The sequence below is a fragment of the Trachemys scripta genome, chromosome 4 (assembly GCF_013100865.1).
Source record: "Trachemys scripta elegans isolate TJP31775 chromosome 4, CAS_Tse_1.0, whole genome shotgun sequence".
Lineage (NCBI taxonomy): Eukaryota > Metazoa > Chordata > Testudines > Emydidae > Trachemys > Trachemys scripta.
In genome coordinates this window covers 140,222,424-140,243,773 of record NC_048301.1, presented here as the reverse complement: position 1 = coordinate 140,243,773, position 21,350 = coordinate 140,222,424, and the positions used below count along the sequence as shown (strand labels likewise).

The 21,350-nt window shown below is 58.7% G+C and overlaps 2 protein-coding genes across 3 annotated transcripts in view; both read right to left on the bottom strand.

Annotated features, from left to right (window-relative positions):
* LOC117876242 (integrin alpha-X-like) overlaps window positions 1–5,025 on the bottom strand; it is a 17,059-nt gene extending 12,034 nt beyond the window's left edge. Inside the window, exons 1-2 of the mRNA XM_034768196.1 lie at window positions 3,663–5,025; window positions 595–671 (exon numbers count right to left, since the gene is read on the bottom strand). The gene's annotated coding sequence lies outside the window, so the exon portion shown is untranslated. The remainder of the gene's footprint in view (window positions 1–594; window positions 672–3,662) is intronic.
* Window positions 5,026–5,038: 13 nt separating this feature from the next.
* LOC117876299 (integrin alpha-M-like) lies at window positions 5,039–9,942 on the bottom strand. Of its 2 annotated transcripts, XM_034768318.1 has the most exons (8): window positions 9,480–9,936; window positions 8,470–8,587; window positions 7,777–7,871; window positions 7,591–7,655; window positions 7,104–7,219; window positions 5,759–5,886; window positions 5,269–5,420; window positions 5,039–5,188 (listed from the first exon to the last, which is right to left on the bottom strand). In XM_034768318.1, exons 1-8 carry the CDS (start codon window positions 9,625–9,627, stop codon window positions 5,168–5,170), a joined length of 843 nt encoding a protein of 280 aa, XP_034624209.1. In that variant the 5' UTR covers window positions 9,628–9,936; the 3' UTR covers window positions 5,039–5,167. The 2 variants fall into 2 exon arrangements, with proteins under 2 accessions (XP_034624209.1, XP_034624210.1); XM_034768319.1 differs by lacking the exons at window positions 5,039–5,188; window positions 5,759–5,886 and having other exon boundaries at window positions 9,480–9,942.
* Window positions 9,943–21,350: the final 11,408 nt, after the last annotated feature.

The window sequence follows — 21,350 nt, the reverse complement described above, 5'->3', positions numbered from 1 at the left end:
GATATGAAGAAGTCCCTTGGCAGTATATATCGCTCTCTGTTAATGTTTATCCTCCTAATACCAAGCTACTAATGTCCCTGAGAGGCAGTTGCTGTGGAGGAGAAGACGGCTTAGCCCAGGTTAGCGAGGACGGGATCCGTGAGCCAGTGAGAAAACTCTTCCCAGGCATGAGAAACCCAGATCTACTAATGGGAAAACTCCTAACCCTGGGGCCGGGACATTACATCGGTGCATTCACCGTCCGAGCGAGCTGGGATATTAATATTAATCAGGAAATGTTACGATCAGTTAGGACAATTATAACACGGACGGTGCTTTGTTAAAGTACTTTCTGAATTAGGAATAATTATAATCCATTAAAATTGTGAGAAATATGAGGGTTAACAGACTAATGAATGGTAATGAGCCCAGCAATAATGGCCATGTTCCTAGCAGGGTGGCTGGCTCCACCTTGTGGTGGGACCGTGTATTACACATGGTCCGACCACAGCCCCGGGGGGGGGGACACTCTCTGCCCCACCCCCCAGCTGAAGCTCGAGCCCATGGACCGGGCCGGACCCCAGGGTGCACGGGGGGGGGGGCGTTTCTACCCACCGGGGTGAGCAGGGCGCTGAATCCACCTTGCGACAGCTCCAGCTGAAACGAGCTGGCGTTGGAAACCTGGGCCGTCCCTGGGGGGAGGAAAAGAGGGGGTGAGACCCGGACGGGGAATGGGACCCAGGTGTCCGGGTAGGGGCGCTCCCCCCCCCAGCACTCCCAGACACCGGTACGAGGAATGGGACCCAGGTGCAGGGCTGCCCAGAGGATTCAGGGGGCCTGGGGCGAAGCAATTTTGGAGGCCCCTTTCATAAAAAAAAGTTGCAATACCACAGAATACTATATTCTCGTGGGGGCCCCTGCAGCTCCAGGGCAAATTGCCCCACTTGCCCCCACCCCCACGCGGCCTTGGGAAAAATAAACATTTAAAAACCTTCCGCATCTCGGCACAAACCCAGTTTTGAGAAAACTTCTTTTCAAGTCACCTTTACAAGGCATCACTGGTTCTCAGCATCAGCTAGTGCTAAAAGCCACTAAAGCTCATTAAAAGGGTTGGACAAATACTTTCCGTCAAAACTTTTTTCGGATTGAAAACTAGGGGTTTTTAAAAAGCAGAAAAAATCGTGGACAATGTCTGCTTTCCTTCCAAATGTGTTGTGGTTTTTTTAATTGAAAAGCTGAAATTAGTCTGCCAACACCTGAACATGGTTTGGGGTTTCAGAAGAGTGTGGCCAAATATTGCTGCTTGCTGTGTTTGATTGTTTAAAGAAACAATACAAAAATTCTGCTTAAAAAAAATCCAAAACTTTTGAACCACCTCAGCCTGTGACCAAACACCTGAGCCCATCCAGTCAGAGACTTTTCCAGGTATCTGATACTCCGCTGGCTTCCTTGACTCATATCTGTCTCCATGACTTTGGGTTCATTTAGGTTAGAACATAAGAACATAAGAATGGCCATACTGGGTCAGACCAAAGGTCCATCTAGCCCAGTGTCCTGTCTGCCGACAGTGACCAATGCCAGGTGCCCCAGAGGGAGTGAACCTAACAGGCAATGATCAAGTGATCTCTCTCCTGCCTCCATCTCCATCCTCTGACAAACAGAGGCTAGGGACACCATTCCTTACCCGTCCTGGCTAATAGCCATTAATGGACTTAACCACCATGAATTTATCTGTTTCCTAAAGAGTGGCTCCATGGGGTCCCTCACAAACTGGAGACGGTTACTGTGGGTTTGTCTTTAGTACAGACTATGTACATACTCCACAAACCGAGCATTTGAGCTTGTTCCAGAATCTGGGATGAGCCTATGTTGTGAAAACGGAAATGCTCAAAATAGCACATGCATGTGAATGGACACAGGGTTCTAAAATTAAATTAACCCAGGGGGTCTCAAACTGGGGGTCGGGACCCCTCAGGGGGTCACGAGGTTATTACATGGGGGGTCACGAGCTGTCAGCCTCCACCTCAAACCCTGCTTTGCCTCCAGCATTTATAACAGTGTTAAATATATAAAAAAGTGTTTTTAATTTATAAGGGGGGGGGGTCGCACTCAGAGGTTTGCTATGTGAAAGGGGTCACCCGTACAAAAGGTTGAGAACCACTGAATTAACCCCTCTGGAGCCTCGGGGAATGCAGGGAATGGAGGGGGTGTCTCCCTCGGTAGGGTTGGGAAGGAGGTAGGTGGTGTAGGATATTGCTCTTCTCATGGGATCCCTCCCCCATGGCTCTCTTGGCTCTATCACTGTTAATCTAAAGTGGCTCATTTGAAATGAAGTTCCCCTCCCCTGACATGAATCTCCCTATGGCACTGAAATGAAATGTAGACTGTAATTTGGCATTGGAGAAGTGAAAGGGATGGCAGCCCTAAGGGGAAAGAGAACAGCTTGGCTCTGTGTGTTAGATAGCTGTCTGCAAGCCTCAAACCGCGGAATGAGCTTTAGGGTAGGGAAGGCTGTGCCTCCCCAAGGGCCGGCTCTGACTTTTTTGCCGCCCCAAGCGAAAAAAAAACCCGTGCAGGGTGGCCGGAGCGCGGGTGTGCCCCGGGCAGCGGGGGGGAGGGGGAGGGAGTGGGGGAGAGAGAGAAGGGGGGTGGCCAGGGCTTCCTTCAGCCGGGCGCTCTCCACGTGGCCCCTCCTGCCACGCCACCTGCCGGGAGGGCTCTGCGCCGCTCCGGTTGGCGGGGAGGGAAGGACGCAGGCTGCCCTGCCGGGTTTGCTGCAGACCTGGCACCGGCTGGGGCAGACGGAGCACGCAGCCCGCTCCCAGCAGGGCGCTCCCCTCCTCCACGCCGCCACCCCTACAGGGCGGCCGGATCGGCGAACCAAAAAGAATAAAGAAAAAAACCTGTGGGGCGGCCGAAGCGGTGAAGGAAAAAGAAAAGGATTGGGCGGAGTGCCGCCCCTTAGAATCGGCCGCCCCAAGTACGCGCTTGCTCGGCTGGTGCCTGGAGCCGGCCCTGGCCTCCCCAAACAGCCTGGCTCTGCCCCTTATTTAACCCCCACCCACTTCCTGCCCCCCTCAGAATCCTCGACCCATCCTGCTCCTTGTCCCCTCACCACCACCCCCCAACCACCACCCTGGTCCCCACCAACCCCCCTGTCCCCCTGACTGCCCTGGTCCCTATCCATCCCTCTGCCGAGTCCTGACAGACCCCCGGAATGCCCTCGATCCAGCCCCCCATGCCCTGACCTCTACCCCCCCAGCAGCACTGTCCAGGGCCGCTCCTGGGTTACCGCCGCCTCTCCCCTCTCTCAGAGCCTCAGCGCGCCGCGTCCAGGAGCTGCCCTGGCCCCTAGACAGCGCTGCAGCGGCGTGGCTCCGGCGGGACCAGATCTCGCAGCCCCGCCCCCTTACCACGCGGCTCTGACTCAGTGGGAGGAGCTCAGGCCCCGCCCAGAGCCACGCCTCTGCCCCGCTGAGGCACCAGGGGATGGGCGAAGGCAGAGGCAGGGCCGGGGCCCCTGCCAGGCCCGGGGCCTGGAGGAAATTGCCCCATTTGCCCCCCCCGGGCGGCCCTGCCCAGGCGTCCGGGTAGGGGTGCTCCCCACCCCAGCATTCCCAGACACCGGGATGGGGAATGGGACCCAGGCTTCCGGGCTGGAGGAGGATCCGTGGGCCCCGCACCTTCGATAGCGAAGATCTTCTCGCGAAGCTGCTCCTGGATGGTGCTGAGGGCGGAGAAGCTCCCAACCTGGAAGACGTTCTCAGCCCGCGAGGCGATGGTGAGCAGCTCCTGGCGCGCCTCGGACGTGGAGAACGCCTTGCCCACCTGGAACCGGGGGACGGGGGAGAGAGACCTCCAGGAATGGGCTCCAGACCCCCCAGAAATCCACAGGCCCTTCACACTAACACGGAACCTCCCATGGTCCTCCAGGGCCCCCCACCATGCTCTAGAATCAACTAGAACCCCCCCTGGGGACCCCTCACACACATGCAGACACCCCTTAGCGTTCTCCAGAGCCCCCCACCATACTCCAGAACAAATGGAACCTCCTAGGACCCACAGAACCCCACAGACCCATCACCCACACCCAGAACCTCCCCAGCATCCTCCAGAACCATCCAGAACCTCCCACAAATCTCCAGTACCCCTCAGATACCAACATGTCCTTCAGATCCATTTTATACCCCCTCCCTGAACCTCCTCATCCACCAGAACCCTCCAGAACCCTTCCAGCCCCCCCTTCCCCTGAGCCCTGCTTCGGCCTATCCAAACCCCAATCCAGAATCCCATACATCCCTCCCGGGACTCTTTGGGAATCTCCCGAGCGCCTCATTTCTGGTCCAGAACCTTTAAGGAACCCCTAGATCCTGCAGGAACCCAAAACCTTTGAGGAATCGCTCGCAACCTAAAAACACTGACTGTCTCCAGGACATCCTAATACCCTCCAGAACCTTTAGGGAACCTGCAGCAACACTTAGCATATTCCAGATCCTCCTGGAAACCAAAACCTTCAAAGAGCCTCCAGAACCTTTGGGAAGCCCAGAACTTTCAAAATACTCACAGACAACAGAAACATTAAGTGCCCTCCAGAACGTCTGAGGACCCAGAACCTTCAGTGAATTCCCAAAGCTCGTTAGCATCCTCCAGAACCTCTCAGGAACCAATGAGAACCTCATCGAACCTCTAGAACCTCCCATTAACTTCTGAAACCTCTCAGGAACCGATCAGAACCTCTCAGGAACCTCCCAAAACCTCCCAGAACCTACAGAACCTCTCGGGAACCAATCAGAACCTCCCAGAACCTCCTAAAATCCTTCCAGAACCTATCAAACACTAGAACCTTTAAAGAACCTCTTGGTTCCTCAATCCATTAAGGACCCTCCAGAACAGCTTAAAACCCAAAAACCTTTAAGGTCTCCCCAGAACTGCTGGGAACCCCAAACCTTCAAGGAGCCTCCAGAACCTAGAACGCTGGAGGAACCCCGAGAGTTTTTTGGAGCCCAGAGCACGGCAGGGACTCTCCAGCCCCCTGGCCAGCTCCCCCCGCCGTACCCCGATGGCGTAGCGGACCAGCCCCATGTTGTTGGCCGCCTGGATGGCCTGGGGGAAGAAGTTTACGGTGTCGGTGGACTGCCCATCAGTCAGGACGATCAGCAGCTTCTTGGCGTGGGACCGGGCGCCATGCTCAGGGGCGAAGGTTTGTTTTCTGCGGGGAGAGCGGCCAGGGTCAGTGCAGGGAGTCCAGGGGGGCCAGCTGCGTCCCTCCTGCCCCCGTGGGGTACTCACACCGTGAAGAGGATGGCTGAGGGCGTGTGAGTGTTCCCCTTCAGATGGGGGAAGGCCATCAGGTCCTGCTCCACGGCCTCCAGGCCCTTCGCGACGTAGTCGGCAAAGGTGAAAACGTGGTTGATGTGGGAGGAGAACTGGACCACGGCAATCTGGGGGGGGAAAGGGGGCAGCAAGGGGGGAAGGGGAAGGGGCACGAAGTCCAGAGGGGGAATGAAAGGAGTCAGGGGGGGAGATTGTTTAAAAGAGCAGATTGTCACCGGCTGCCCTGCCCCCAACACGTGCACAGACGGACGGACACAGCACGGGGTTCGGCCCCTCAGGTGCAGGGACGGACAGACACACCACGCAGGGACAGCCGGACGGACATACCGTGCGGGCACGGACAGACGGACGGACACAGAGCAGGATTAGGCCCCTTGGGTGCAGGGACGGACGGACGGACACACCGCGCAGGGACAGACGGATGGACGGATGGACGGACCCCCACCTGGACGCGGGGCCCTGCCAGGGCGCGCAGCAGCTTCCCGATAAATTGCTTCATGAGCGTGAAGTCGTTGGGCTGGATGCTCAGCGAGTCGTCGTATAAAATAGCCACGTCCACCCCCGAAATGCACTCTGGGGGCGGGGAGAGATCAGCCCCCCTGGCCAGCATCACCCCCCCACAGATCCCCCCCGCCCAGCATCACCCCCCCACAGATCCCCCCTGGCCAGCATCACCCCCAACGCAGACCTGCTGCCCAGCATCACCCCCCAACACAGACCTGCTGCCACCCCCAGCCAGCATCACCCCCCACACATCCCCCCCCCCCCCCGCATCACCCCCCAACACAGACCCGCTGCCACCCCTGGCCAGCATCACCGCCCCACAGATCCGCCCCCCCACCCAGCATCACCCCCCGCCCCCGTCATAACTATAAAGGGAAGGGTAACAACCCTCCTGTGTACAATACTATAAAATCCCTCCTGGCCAGGGCACCAAAATCCTTACCTGTAAAGGGTTAAGAAGCTCAGGTAACCTGGCTGACATCTGACCCAAAGGACCAATAAGGGGACAAGATATTTTCAAATGGGGGGGGGGGGATTTGTCTGTTCCCTGCGGCTTTGGCTGGAGACAGATCAGAGAAGCAAACGATCCAACTCCCATAGCGTTAGTGAGTATAGCAAGGGAATGCGTTAGATTATCTTTTATTTTGGTTTGTGATTTTCTCCATGCTGAGAGGGAGGTGTGTTCTTGGTTTTCTTTTTGTAACTTTAAAGTTTTGCCCAGAGGGAAACCCTCTGTGTTTGGCTCTGATTGCCTGGGAGATTATCTTCCCTTCTAATCGTACAGAGATGCTTCTCCCACCGCTTTTCTTTCATTAAAATTCTTCCTTTAAGAACCTGATTGATTTGTCATTGTTTTAAGATCCAAGGGTTTGGGTCTGTGCTCACCTGTACCAATTGGTGAGGGGATTATTCTCAAGCCTGCCCAGGAAAAGGGGTGTAGGGACTTGGGGGGATATTTGTGGGGGGGTTAGGGCTCCAAGTGGCCTCCCTAAATGTTTGTTTAAATCACTTGGTGGTGGCAGCGTTACCTAATCCAAGGTACAAGGAAGGATTTGTGCCTTGGGGGAGTTTTTAACCTAAACTGGTAGAAATAAGCTTAGGGAGTCTTTCATGTGGGTCCCCACATCTGTACCCCAGAGTTCAGAGTGAGGAGGGAACCCTGACACCCCCACAGACCTGCCCCCCCGGCCAGCATCACCCCCACACACAGATCCGCCACCCCCCGGCCAGCATCACCCCCCACAGTTCATCAGCCCCCCCAGCTGTGCCCCCAGCCCTGCCCCCACCTTGGCCGGCCGGGCGCAGGACCCTGGGGGGGCTCTCCCAGCCCCCCCCACACATAGCACAGCCCCTGCAGATACACGTTCTCCTCACAGCGCTGCTGGAGCCGGGGACCACAGGCCTGGGGGGAGGGAAAAGGGGTCACTGGGGGGACTCCCCCACTCCTGCAACCCTCCCACTGTGCCCCCACAGCACCCCATCTCCTGAACCCACCTGCACCCCCTCCCCCACCTCCCTTGGCCCCTCCCCCCACAACTCCCTCCCTCTGCGCCCCCACAGCACCCTGTCTCCTGATCCCACCTGCACTCCCCCATCTCCCTTGGCCCCTCCCCCCACAGCCCCACCCCAATCTCTCTTTGCCCCTCCCCCATCCCCTGTGCCCCCCCATGGCAGATGCACTCCCCCACTTGCCTACCTCTTCTCTTCCACCCCACAGCCCCTCCCCGTCCCCGGGACCGCCCTGCCCTATATTGGTGTCCGGGGGTGACTCACGATGACTCGGGACCCGGAGATCTCATCGGAGGCGAGCGCCAGCCCCAGGGAGACCAGGGGGGTGTCTGGGGGTGGGACAGAGAGAGCGTGAGAGAGAGATACCCCACCCACGTAGCCTCCTGCCCGTCCCCCACCCTTCACGAGATATATGGGGGGCAGAGACTCCACCATGCGCCCGTCACTTACCGGGCAGGGGGATGGGCTGACAGGTCTCCGCATGATAGGAGCAGCGATACAGGGCCCCCGTCCCGTTCCCCGCCAGGGGGGCACTGACCACCAGCCTGGGGAGAGATGGGTACAGACAGGATGGGGGAGATACTCTGATCCCACTTCCCTCCCGGAGCCAGGGAGAGAACCCAGGAGTCCTGCCTCCCAGCCCCTCCTGCTCTAACCCACCAGATCCCCCCTCCCCATCCAAGCTGGGGAGAGAACCCAGGAGTCCTGGCTCCCAGTCCCCCCTGTTCTAACCCACTAGACCCCACTCCCCCCCCCCGGGGCCTGGGAGAGAACCCAGGAGTCTTGACTCCCCACCCCCTTGCTCTAACCCACCAGCCCCGACTGCTCTCCCAGAGCTGGGAGAGAACCCAGGAGTCCTGACTCCCCACCTCCCTGCTCTAACCCACCAGCCCCCCCTCCCCTCCCAGAGCTGGGGAGAGAACCCAGGAGTCCTGACTCCCCACCTCCCTGCTCTAACCCACCAGCCCCCACTCCCCTCCCAGAGCCAGGAGAGAACCCAGGCATCCGGGTTCCCAGGCCCCCCTGCTCTAACAACTAGACCCCACTCCCCTCTCAGAGCCAGGGAGAGAACCCAGGAGTCCTGGCTCCCAGCCCCCCCTGCTCTAACCCACCAGACCCCATGCCCCTCCCCGGGGGTCTCACCAGGAGCTGTCGTTCGAGCGCATCTGGACTACCCGGTACCCGAACTGCACGTCGGCGTCACCCTCGAAGACAGTGGCGTTGTGGGTCTCGATGCTGAAGGCCTGGGAGGGGGCCAGCCCTGGGGGTTGGGAGTGCAGAGTGGCAGGGCACTGCTGGGGGAAGCTCGCAGAGCTGGGGCACTGCGGGCGGTGGGGTGGGGGACCAGACAGACAGACAGGCAGCTGTCGGGGGTGTGGACAGAGGGATGGACGGGAGAGATGTGTGGGGAGGTGGGTGGGGGAGGTCGCTGGCTCCCTTCCCCAGAGCTCACAGCCCTTGCACTCTGACTGACCCCCCGGGGAGAAGAGGAATAAGGGGGGGCACAGCACCCCTCGTGGGGGGGGGAAACGGGAGCATGTGGAGTCCGGGGGGGAGGAGCATTTACACAGAAAGCCCCGAAAAGCACCAGGGCAAAAAAGTCCCCAAGGTTCACAACGAGAAACGGGAACAAAAACAGGAAACAGGGACCAGGGGTGAGAGCAACCGCTCAGGGGACTGGGCCCCCCCAGCTGTCCCGGTGCCCCTCACTCCTGACCCGCAGCCCCTGCCAGCCCAGCCCTGCCTCCCTATCTCTGCCGGTGCCCCTCACTCCCAACTCGCAGCCCCTGCCAGCCCAGCCCTGCCCCCCCAGCTCTGCTGGTGCCCCTCACTCCCGACCCACAGCCCCTGCCAGCCCAGCCCTGCCTCCCTATCTCTGCCGGTGCCCCTCACTCCTGACCCCCAGCCACTGCTAGCCCAGCCCTGCCCCCCAGCTCTGCCGGTGCCCCTCACTCCCGACCTGCAGCCCCTGCCAGCCCAGCCCTGCTCCCACCAGCTCTGTTGCCTCTCAAGCCTAGCNTGCCCCCCCCCAGCTCTGCCGGTGCCCCTCACTCCCGACCCGCAGCCCCCTGCCAGCCCAGCCCTGCCCCCCCCAGCTCTGCCGGTGCCCCTCACTCCCGACCCGCAGCCCCCTGCCAGCGCACCCCGAGTACCTCGCAGAAGGTTTAACGTGAGCAGAGCTACAAGCAGCGGTCGCAGTTCAGGGTCCGGCGCCATCACTTCTCTGGGTGCCGCGTGGGGGTGGGTCACGTATTGTTCACTCATTTCCTTCCCCTCCTTCACCGCCCCCTTCACCGCCATGGGGCCATGGCTCACTGGGGCAGCCCCAGGGACGTCCCGAGCATCCTGTGTGGACTGGGCCTCTAGGGGGCGCTGCAGGGGTTGCCGTGGGGCAGGGAGCTCATCATGGGGCACTGGGGAGTGTCCTGCCGCAGGGAGCGGGCTCTCAGCAGGGGACGCTGTGGGGCAGGGGTGCCATGGGGCAGGGCAGGGGGCTCAGCAGGGGGCGCTGTGGGGCGGAGGAGGCCAGGGTGTCACTATGGGGCTGGCATGTGGATTGTTTTTCTCCTGGCTGCAGGCCGGATGTGGTCTGGTCTCAGCTCGCAGCCCTTGGCTGTTTGTCTGGAGTCACTTCCCCCCAGTCCCACCCGGGCGCCACCGTTAACCCTTCATGCCCCTGTGACGAACTGGGACTGTTCTTACTGTGGTCTGTGAATGCTGAGTGGGGAGTGTTGGCTGGGAAGGCAGGGGAGTGTGGCTAGGATGGTCTGCATTGGGGGAAGGGAGACTGGCCTTGAGGGAAGATACCTGAGCGTGAGAACCCAGGAAGGGGTTAGAGGCCAGGTGACACCTTTGACCGGGAAACTGAACAAAGGCTGGGGGAGGAGACGCTGGGGAGAGAGTTTTCAGGGCTGGCTGGTGGAAGGGCTGGGAGGCAGACGGGACTCTGACCTCCCAAGGGGGGCTGTGGTGCCCTGGGACCCCAAGATGCAACTAATTGAGGGGGGGGCTGTTGTCTGTGCCTGCAAGACCTGTCTTGGACTGTGTCCCTGTTGTCTAAATAAACCTTCTGCTTTACTGGCTGGCTGAGAGTCATGGTGAATTGCAGGAAGCCGGGGGTACAGGGCCGTGAGTCCCCCCACACTCCGTGACAATTGGTGGCAGTGGTGGGATCTACTGCACCCCATGGATGGCGCTTCCTGCAGTAAGTGACTGGGGAGCAGTAAAACGAAGGGGGATTGACGGGGACCAGGTGGGCTGAAGAGTCAGAGAGAGACGGTTTCAGGGGGCGATTAACCCCTGGGAGTGTGTGATCTGAGAGAAGGACTGTTGCAGTAACAGGGTTCCCCGGGGGATCGCAGCGAGCGGTTCCGGGGCGGAGGAGTCTGCAGCTCGACCCTGGCAGAGAGGGGGTGACCTGAAGAAGGGCTGGCACACTAGGGGTCCCCCTGGAATGGTGGAAAGCGGAGAGCACAGGCCGGCGAGTGGCCAGCAGGAGGATGGACGCTAAACGCCTTAAGAGCGACCTGGTGGAGCTGTGCAGGCAGAGGGGGCTGCGCATTGGGAGGTCCACCAAAGAACAGTTCATTGCCCAGCTGGAGGAGAGGGATCGCTTGGATGAACCGAGCCCTGTCCCTGAGGGAAGCCGCCTGGCGGATGCAGCGTGGGCCCCGGGGCCTGACATGGCTGGGAGGGGTCAGACTGCTGCCGAGGACATCCCGAGACCCTGCCTACCTATACCTAGGGGAGGGGTTGGGGGAACCCAGCGAATACCGAGGGCACCCTGACCCCAGCGGCCAGCAGGGGATCGTCCCGGCAGAGCTCCCCGTCCCGGGAGCGGATGCGGCTGGAATGTGAATGGGAGATAAGACTGAGGAGCAGTGGGGCCCCGGCTGCGGTGAGCGAGGGGGGGACCCAAGACTGCAAAGAGCTTTGATAAGTGCTTCCTGGCCCAGCGTAAGGAGGGGGAGGACATGGAGACCTTCCTGACGGCCTTTGAGAATACCTGCGAGCTGCTCCAGGTTGACCCTGCAGACAGGCTCCAGTTTCTCATCCCCTCACTGGACCCCACAGCCAGGGAGGTGTACAGCTGACTGAAAGGGGCGGAGACAGGGGACTACGAACTGTTCAGAAAGGCCCTGCTCCGCGAGTTTGGGCTCACCCCTGAGATGTACCGGAAAAGGTTCCGGAGTCAGCGTAAAACCCGTGAGGTCACATACCTACAACTAGCCACCCGGACGCAGGGGTATGCCCGCAAGTGGACAGCTGGGGCCCAAACTATAGAGGACCTGCTTGACCTATTCGTACTGGAGCACGTGTATGAGCAGTGCCCATCCGACCTGAGGCGATGGTTGATGGACCAAAAGCCAGAGAACCCACAGCACACAGGCCAGCTGGCTGACGAGTTTGTGAACAGCCTGGCAGGGGATAACAGGGAGGAGTCCCAAAGAAACAGTCCCACCACAACGCAGAGAGAGAGAGAGTCACCATGGGACCTCCCAGCGGGGAAATACAGAGAACGTCCACCAAAGGGGAACATCCAACGTCAGGTCCCTCCAACCGGCTCAAGGAGACCCATGGGACATGGGCTGCTATCACTGTGGCCAGAGAGATCACATACGGGCCCAGTGCCCCAGGGTCAGGGACAGACTGAGCAGACCAAACCCACAGAGGGTTGACTGGGTAGAGACCCGGCCGGGCGAGAGGCAGCATTCCCAGGGAAGGGGGGCTGGCAGAGTACCACCTGCTAAGGAGGGAGGAGAGCTCCAGGCCAGCTCCTCTGGGGGGCTGGATGCTCCAGACTCAGGCTTTTTGGTTTAAACGGTGGGCACGGGGCGGTCCCTGCGCAGCAAGTACCTTGTTCCCCTGGAGGTGGATGGGAGGAAAGTCAATGGATACTGGGATATGGGCACAGAGGTGACGCTGGCCCGGCCCGAGGTGGTGGCCCCAGATCAGGTGGTGCCCAACTCCTACCTGACCCTGACGGGGGTGGGCGGAACACCAGTCAAAGTGCCCCTGGCGAGGGTACACCTGAAGTGGGGGGCCAAGGAGGGCCCCAAAGATGTGGGGGTACACCCATATTTGCCCACTGAGGTGCTAATGGGGGGGACCTGGAGGACTGGCCCAGCAACTCCCAGGGTTCCCTGGTCATGACCCGCAGTCAGAGCCGGTGAGGGGCACTGCGCCCTGGCCTTGGGGGGGGTGCCTTGCCTGAGGCGCAGGACCCTAACCTGGTGGGGAGGGAACGCCCAGGGACACGGCTCAGGGAGGCTGCGGCTTCAGACCCAGCCGGTGAGAGAGAGCAGGTGGCCATCCTTGTTCCAGGCCGAGTTACAGAGAGATCCCTCCTTGCGGAAGATAAGGGACCTGGCCGACCGCAATGCGGTACAGACCATGGGGAGAGGTGGCCGGAAAAGGTTCCTGTGGGAGAAGGGGTTCCTGTACCGAGAATGGGCTCCCCCAGGGAAAATGGAGTCAGGGGGGATCAGGAGGCAGCTGGTGGTACCCCAGAAGTATCGCCGCCAGCTGCTGTGCCGGGCCCATGACATTCCCCTCTCAGGGCACCAGGGAACCTGGCGTACCCAGCAGAGGCTGCTACGGAGCTTTTACTGGCCTGGGGTCTTTGTTACTGTCCGACAGTACTGCGGATCCTGTGACCCCTGTCAGAGGGGGAGGAAGGCCTGGGACAAGGGGAAAACAGCTTTAGGACCCTTGCCCAGCATAGAGGAGCCTTTCCAGAGGGTGGCCCAGGTTAAAAGGGCGGCTCTGAATCAAGAGAGCCCAAGGCACAGACCTCCAGACTGGAGCGCTGGGAGAAGGCCCCAGCCCAGTTGGCATCCCAGGGGTATTGGGGTGGGGAAAGGGAACAGGCCGAATAAACCTTCCCACATGCGAACTGCGAGGGCCATCAAGCACCCCCGACCTAAGGGGGGGCGTGAAACTGGAGGGGCCTGGTGTAATTCTCACCAAGGAATGGGAGGGATGCGGGGGCATCCATGGGAACGGGGGTAGGTTCGAACTTCCCCGGGTCACTGGCTAAAGTGACCCCGCTCAGTTCGGTCTCGAAGGGGGGAGAGATGTGACGAACTGGGACTGTTCTTACTGTGGTCTGTGAATGCTGACAGGGGAGTGTGGCTAGGATAGTCTGCATTGGGGGATGGGAGACTGACCGAGGGAAAATACCTGAACGTGTAACAGGAGAACCCAGGAAGGGGTTGGAGGCCAGGTGACACATTTGCCTGGGAAACTGAACAAAGGCTGTGGGAGGAGACGCTGGGGAGAGAGTTTTCGGAGCTGGCTGGGGAGATGGCTGGGAGGCAGACAGGGCTCTGACCTCCTGTAGGACTCATGAATGAAATTGTTTTTAATTGTTCACAGTTTATGAATGAAACAATATTCATTCATAAAACCGGTTACCCCAATAACTGGCTAATTAACAATTAAAATGCTTGTTAAGAGCCATAGCTGTTCAGTCAGCTGCCTTTGTAAGTTTCACTATCAATCCAATTCCTGCTTAAATCACTGAGGCTGGGTCTACACTACCCTCCTGAATCGGCGGGTAGAAATCGATCTCTCGGAGTTCGAATTATCGCGTCTCGTCGGGACGCGACAATCGATCCCCGAATCGACGGTCTTACTCCACCAGCGGAGATGGGAGTAAGCGCCGTCGACGGGGAGCCGCGGAGGTCGATTTTGCCACCGTCCTCACAGCGGGGTAAGTTGGCTCTGATGGGTTGAATTCAGCTACGCTATTCGCGTAGCTGAATTTGCGTATCTTAAATCGACCCCCCCCGTAGTGAAGACCTGCCCTGAGACTTGCACTGTTTCAGTATTGTAACTTCTGTTCACCATTTATTACACTTGTCTATATTGTAACTTCTGTTCACTGTTTGCCATATTGTAATTCAAACCCCATTTTAAAACGCTTACTCCGTTTTGTCAGGGCTTGCTGCAACCTTCATTTTTGCAAACCCGGCTGTAATCTTATTAGTTTAGTTTAGATGTGTGAATGAGGGATGTATGGATGATGGACTCAACCTCCAGCCCCAGCCTGTCCTGATGAAATAGAGTTCAAACACCAAGGGCTGAAGATGCGGACAAGAGCCCTAACAAAGTAAGAAGAATCCACCCTAAAAAGAAAAGGTACAATAGAAGGAAGATCAAAGCCCGGTCCCAGGCTGAAAGTCATGTCTGCAATTGACGGGTGATCAATCACCAAACCCAGAGGCAGCGTGACACAGCAAGACCTAGAGACTCTGGATTCAAACTAAAGCCTACAAAAAGGATGGGTGAGATGGAAAACTTTGGAGGAGGGTAACATTCTGCTGCCAACATGGAAGGGCATCGGTGCGCCCAACAGAGACCCAGCTCGTCCTTGTGCCCGGCTTTCCTGGCCAGTTACCGCCACGAGCTACGAACCCAAGCTGCAAACTCAAGCCACAGACTCACGCAGGATTGGTAACTATGCAGCAGCTGCAGAACATCTGATGGGTGTGTGTGTGTGTGTGTGTGTGTGTGTGTAGGTATTAGGTATAAGATGTATGTATAAGGATTAAGATATTAGTTATTGGTCATAAATCAAATTGTTATCATAATAAATGTGGCATCTTTATCTTGTCCCCTTTAATAAGATCCTGCTAGTTTTTATTGGTATAACACTCCCAAGGGGCTGGGGTGCCCTGGGACCCCAAAATGGACCTAACTGAGGGGTCCTGTTGTCTGTACCTGCAAGACCTGTCTTGGACTACGTTCCTGTCGTCTAAATAAATCTTCTGCTTTACTGGCTAGCTGAGAGTCATGGTGAATCGCAGGAAGCTGGGGGTGCCGGGCCTTGTGTCCCTCCACACTCCGTGACAGCCCCCCCTGCAGCCCCCCACCTCCTGAGCCCCTCCCTTCCCCTCTCTCTGAGTCACCCCACACACACACTCATAGGGCACTGTTGGGGGGAAGTTCACAGCTCCACGACCTTCTGCTGGAGTGGGTTAGAGCAGGAGAGGCTGGGAGCCAGGATTCCTGCGTTCTCTCCTGGCGCTGGGTGGGAAGTGGGGTCTAGTGGTTAGAGCAGGGGGGAGGGCTGGGAGCCAGAACATAAGAGCGGCCAGACTCCATCAGATCAAGGGTCCATCTAGCCCAGTATCCTGTCTGCCGACCGCGGCCAATGCCAGGTGCCCCAGAGGGAATTAACAGAACAGGGAATCATCAAGTGATCCATCGCCTGTCGCCCATTCCCAGCTCCTGGCAAATAGAGGCTGGGACACCCTCCCCGCCCAGCCTGGCTAATAGCCAGTGATGGACCTGTCCTCCATGAACTTCTCTAGTTCTTTTTTGAACCTTGTTATAGTCTTGGCCTTCACAACATCCTCTGACAAGGAGTTCCACAGGTTAACGGTATGTTGTGTGAAGAAATACTTCCTTGTGTTTCTTTTAAACCTGCTGCCTGTTAATTTCCTTGGGTGACCCCTAGTTCTTGTGTTACGAGAACGGGGGTCCCGGACTCACAGACCTCGTGCCCCTCAGCTCCGTGTGGCCCCTGGGGCTGACCCCCCTTCAGCATGACAGCCCTCTGCGAAGGTCACACGCTGTCGCACTGGAGTTAGGCCTCCTGGGATCACATCTCTGAGTCTCCAGCAAGCCTGGCTCTGCCGTGGGCCCCCTCAGGGAGTCCCCTCACTCTGCCCCCCATGGCTCCCACCCCCAGGGGGAGCCAGGGCCCCCGATCTCCAGCCTGCAGAGACTCTCAGCCAGCGTAACACGGGGGGTTACTGAACATCTGATCCCAGCCCAAGCAGTTCTCAGGGCCCAGGCCTGGCCTCCCTCAGCACCGTACATGTAGGTCTCTCCTGCGTCCAGGGGGGCTCTGGCTGTTCCCTCCCCAGCCCAGCCGCCCCTTCCTTCCAGCCGGTCATCCGGTATCATCTCCCCCAACAGCTTCTCCCGTCCCAGGTGAACAGGTCGCTGGGGCCCTCTCTCCTCCGGCCTTTGTTCCCCTCTGCCTGGAACTGGCTGGTCAGGTCACCGGCGTCCTCTCTCCTCAGCCGTGTGTGCTCCCGCTGGCCCAAACTACTGACCCCCGAGCTGGTCACACCTGGTCCTCTGTAACAACAAACCCTCTCCCACCACCTCGTGACACACAGGGAAACTGAGGCACACACCACACTCACACAAAATGCTAAGAAACCCCCCCACGTCATCACATCTCTCCCCGCTTCATGACTGAGCTGAGCGGGGTCACTCCAGCCAGCGACCCGGGGAAGTTCAGGGCCCCTTCTCTGGGACAACGCATTGGCTGTAACATCCGTGCTCCCCTTAACACGGACACCCCCATGGCATCATCCTGGCAGATCAGATGCCTCCCTAGGGCTTGGCATTGACCCCTTTCATCCAGGACAGCCCTGCCCTGCCTCTGAGGTGTCCAGTGAACGCCATAAAGGGTGTGTCCAAGTCTGGCTTTACCAGGACCGGCCCCTGGGTTAGAGCCTCCTCCATGTCCCCCTGGCACGGCTCGGTCCAGACCCCCTTGTCCAGCTCCCCTGTGATGGGAGCTAAAGTGGGGCACAAACCTCCAGTCCCCTTAGAGACCTGGGCCTGCTTCCTGGTTCGGGAACCCCCTCCCCCTTGGCTGGCTCTGGCTTTAGGCGGCTGCTCCGCACCTTGGGGCCCAGGTACGACACCTCGGCCAGCCCCTTTACCCACCACCACCAGCATGACTCTCAGCTCTCCCAGGTCCTGGCTGTTCCTCAGGGACTGTGAACAGGGAAGACCTCCCCTGCCCCGTGGGCAGAGCCCAGGATGGCTGGCGCCCGGCTGCGGGTACAAACGCAGCCCCTCTGATGCCTGCCGGCAGGCAGGGGTTAGCCAGGCAGAGAACGATTGATTCCAGCAGGAATCAGAGACTCATAGACTTTAGGGTCAGAAGGGACCATTATGATCATCCAGTCCGACCTCCTGCACAAGGCCACAGAATCTCACCCACCCGCTCCCGTAACAAACCCCTGACCTATGTCTGAGCTACTGAAGTCTTCAAATCATGGTTTAAGGACCTCAAGGTGCAGAGACTCCTCCAGCAAGTGACCCGTGCCCCACGCTGCAGAGAAAGGCGAAAAACCTCCAGGGCCTCTGCCAATCTGCCCTGGAGGAAAATTCCTTCCCGACCCCAAATATGGCGATCAGCTAAACCCTGAGCATGTGGGCAAGACTCACCAGCCAGCACCCAGGAAAGAATTATCTGTAGTAACTCAGATCCCACCCCGTCTAACATCCCTTCACAGGCCATTGGGCATATTTACCGCTAATAGTCAGAGATCAATTAATTGCCAAAATGAGGCTATCCCATCATACCATCCCCTCCATAAACTTATCAAGCTTAGTCTTGAAGCCAGATGTGTCTCTTGCCCCCACTGTTCCCCTTGGCAGACTGTTCCAGAACTTCACTCCTCTGATGGTTACAAACCTTCGTCTAATTTGAAGTCTAAACTTCCTGATGGTCAGTTTATATCCATTTGTTCTTATGTCCACACTGGTACTGAGCTTAAATAATTCCTCTCCCTCCCTGGTATTTATCCCTCGGATATATTTATAGAGAGCAATCATATCTCCCCTCAGCCTTCTTTTGGTTAGGCTAAACAAGCCGAGCTCTTGGAGTCTCCTTTCATAAGACAGGGTTTCCATTCCTCGGATCATCCTCGTAGCCCTTCTCTGTACCTGTTCCAGTCTGAATTCATCCTTCTTAAACATGGGAGACCAGAACTGCACACAGTATTCCAGATGAGGTCTCACCAGTGCCTTGTATAACGGTACTAACACCTCCTTATCTCTACTGGAAATACCTCGCCTGATGCATCCCAAGACCGCATTAGCTTTTTTCACGGCCATATCACATTGGCGGCTCATAGTCATCCTGTGATCAACCAAGACTCCGAGGTCCTTCTCCTCCTCTGTTACTTCCGACTGATGCGTCCCCAGCTTATAACCAAAATTCTTGTTATTAATCCCTAAATGTATGACCTTGCACGTGACCAGGACGCCGGCTGGAAAGATTCACTTTCCCCTTCTCCTGCCCACACCCATGGCCGCCCCGTCTCCCCAGCTCCACCACATCGACATGGTGCTGACCACATCCGGCTGGGACCTACCAGCACAACTCACCTCCATCCGCTGGCTGCTGCTTTCAGAGCCTGTCCCAGGTGCCCTTTGCCCCGAGCCGAGACCCCTCTTCCAGTGCCCCGTTTCTGGGACAGTAAACGCTGAGCAGCCCCCTCGCCGGGTGCACTGGACCCCCCCCCCCCAATGGGACATCGCCAACAGCCACCCTCTGATCCCGCAAGGTTGTTTTCCCTCGGGGCGCCTGGTCCTGGTACCGGGTTGCTTCTCTCACCAGGCTCCTTCCCCAGGGTCTTGCCCTTGGCTTCTTCCAGGAGGGATCCTTCTGTGGCTAGGTCTGGAATTCAGCGGCTGGAATCGGGGCCCAGCCCCCGTTGGCCGTGCCTCAGTTTCCCCACCTCATGACAAAGTCTTGGTCTCAGCCCGGTTAAGCCCCGTCCCTGGGAACTCGCCCCCCTGCTTGAAGTGTTACGTCCCCCGCAGGGTAGATCGCTGAGGTCAGGCCGAGCGGGCACCGTATGGCCAGTTCTCCGTCCCGTCCCCCATCAGCACCTCCGCTGGCAGCGAATTGGGCACCCCAACCCCTTTGGGGTCCCCCATTTAGATGCACTCACCACCCCCCTCATAGTGAGGTTTGCACTGGGCACTGCGTCTCCCAGGCCCACCTTGGCTGCACCTGCGTCTCCCCAGTGCCCGCGTCCCAGGGCCCCCAGACCTCCCTCCCAGCTACCCCTACCGGGCTCCCCTCTGGGCCCCCCGTCTGGAGGTGCGAGATCCCGGCTCTCGGTTTTGCTCTTTGGCGGTTACGGTCACAGGGTCCGGATCCAGTTTGAAAGAGACAGTTCACTTCCCAAGCGTATACTCCTTCCTCTGCGCCCGGTTACCGGCCCTCTTCCCTTCGCCACATGAACCTTTAAAGGGGGGGTCTCTGGGTGACTCCCCCACCCCCCTATTACACCCATCCTCAGCAGAGGTGGCCCGGCGCCCTTTCCCCCCGTGCGGATTCTCCCAGCAGGGTGGTGACCTCCTCGGGTGACGCCAAGGGTTGTACACCCCACTTAGGAATCTAGGGTCCCTGTGGAATGGGCATCTTGGGGCCCTTCCCCATGGCCAGTCCTCTAGGCCCCCCTCTTCTCCGACTCCAGTTCCCATCTCTTCACATCCAGATAGGGAAATCCCCCCCGTGCTGGTGGCCCCCCCGCTACTCCCAGGAGCCCCGCTGGGATCTGGCTCTTGCTCTCGGCCTGGTCATTCTCTGCCAGCCGGGCAATCCACTGCCCCGGGCGACCCCCCAGCGCTCAGCCCTCTCGCCCTGCACCCACTGGAGCGTCCCTTTTAGGGAATTGGTTCTAGGCCATTTCCTCGCTGGTTCCTTCCATTTCCTTGTTTTATCGCCGGCAGCCCCTCGCTGCAAAGCGCCGGTGCTCGCAGCCAGCCGTCGACAGCGTGCATCCGCCAACCATCCTCGGCTACCACGTTGTCACGGACTCACAGCCACGAGCTCTCTCCCGGTCAGTGCGGTTCCTGGGAGGAACCCCCTTCGGCGAGACAGCCCTCCACGAAGGTTGCACCCTCTTGCCGGGGTCGCCCTCTGGCCCCGCCGCCTCCTAGAACCGCACCGGTCAGCTTTCTGCCTGCCCGTGTCTGCCACGGGGCTCCTTGGGGGGGCACTGTGGGTAGTTCTCTGAAAACATCAACTCGCTGTGCAGTGGCCGTCGCAAAGCGAATTGGGAATCGTTAGGAAAGGGATAGAGAATAAGACAGAAAATATCATGTTGCCTCTCTAGAAGTCCATGGTACGCCCACATCTTGAACACTGCGTGCAGATGTGCTCGCCCCATCTCAAAAACCATCTATTGGAATTGGGGAAGTGGCTGTGACGAAGTGGGAATGTTCTTAATGTTTTCTCTGAATACTGTGCGGGTGCCTCAGTTTCCCCTATGCCTTTCTTAAGTATCTAGCTGGTGGGATCAGAGCAGGGCCGGCTCCAGGGTTTTGGGCGCCCCAAGCAGCCAAAATAAAAAATAAAAAAGCCGTGATCGCGATCTGCGGCGGCAATTCTGCCGGAGGTCCTTCGCTCGGAGCGGGAGTGAGGGACCGTCCGCTGAATTGCCGCCGAATAGCTGGACCTGCCGCCCCTCTCTGGAGTGGCCGCCCCAAGCACCTGCTTGCCAAGCTGGTGCCTGGAGCCCGCCCTGGATCAGAGGGTGTGGTTGGTGCAGAGCCCGAGAGGGCCAGTGCGATGGTGTCTGCACAGAGAATGGCCCACGCTCTGTCTCCTGGGCCCCTCCCCTGCAAGGTGCCAACTGAAGGTGTTGGAGAACAAAGAGATCAGGTGACCTCCTGGTCTGGGAAAGAGACAAAGGCCAGAGGAGGGGCTGGAGAGTTGCAGTTTGGAGCTGGCTGGGGAAACGGAGGGAGCCCCAGGGCTGGGGTCTAAGCTCCCTGCCCCCCAAGATGGACCTGACTGAGGGGTCCTGTTGTCTGTACCTACACGCTCCATGTTGGACTGTGTTCCTGTCGTCTAATAAACCCTCTGTGTTACTGGCTGGCTGAGTGTCCCGAGGAATCGCAGGAAGAGGGGTGCAGGGCCCCGACTCCCCCACACTCCGCGACGGTGGCATTGGCCGCGGTCGGCAGACAGGACACCGGGCTGGATGGACCTTTGGCCTGACCCAGTCTGGCCGTTCTTCTGGATCACTTCTGGAGCCTTTTTGAAATATTGGCGTCACATTAGCTCTCCTCCAGTCACCGGGTACAGGAGCGGATTGAAGTAACAGGTTACACACCACGGTGCTGCTCCAGTCACCGGGTACAGGGGCGGATTGAAGTAACAGGTTACACACCACGGTGCTGCTCCAGTCACCGGGTACAGGAGCGGATTGAAGTAACAGGTTACACACCACGGTGCTGCTCCAGTCACC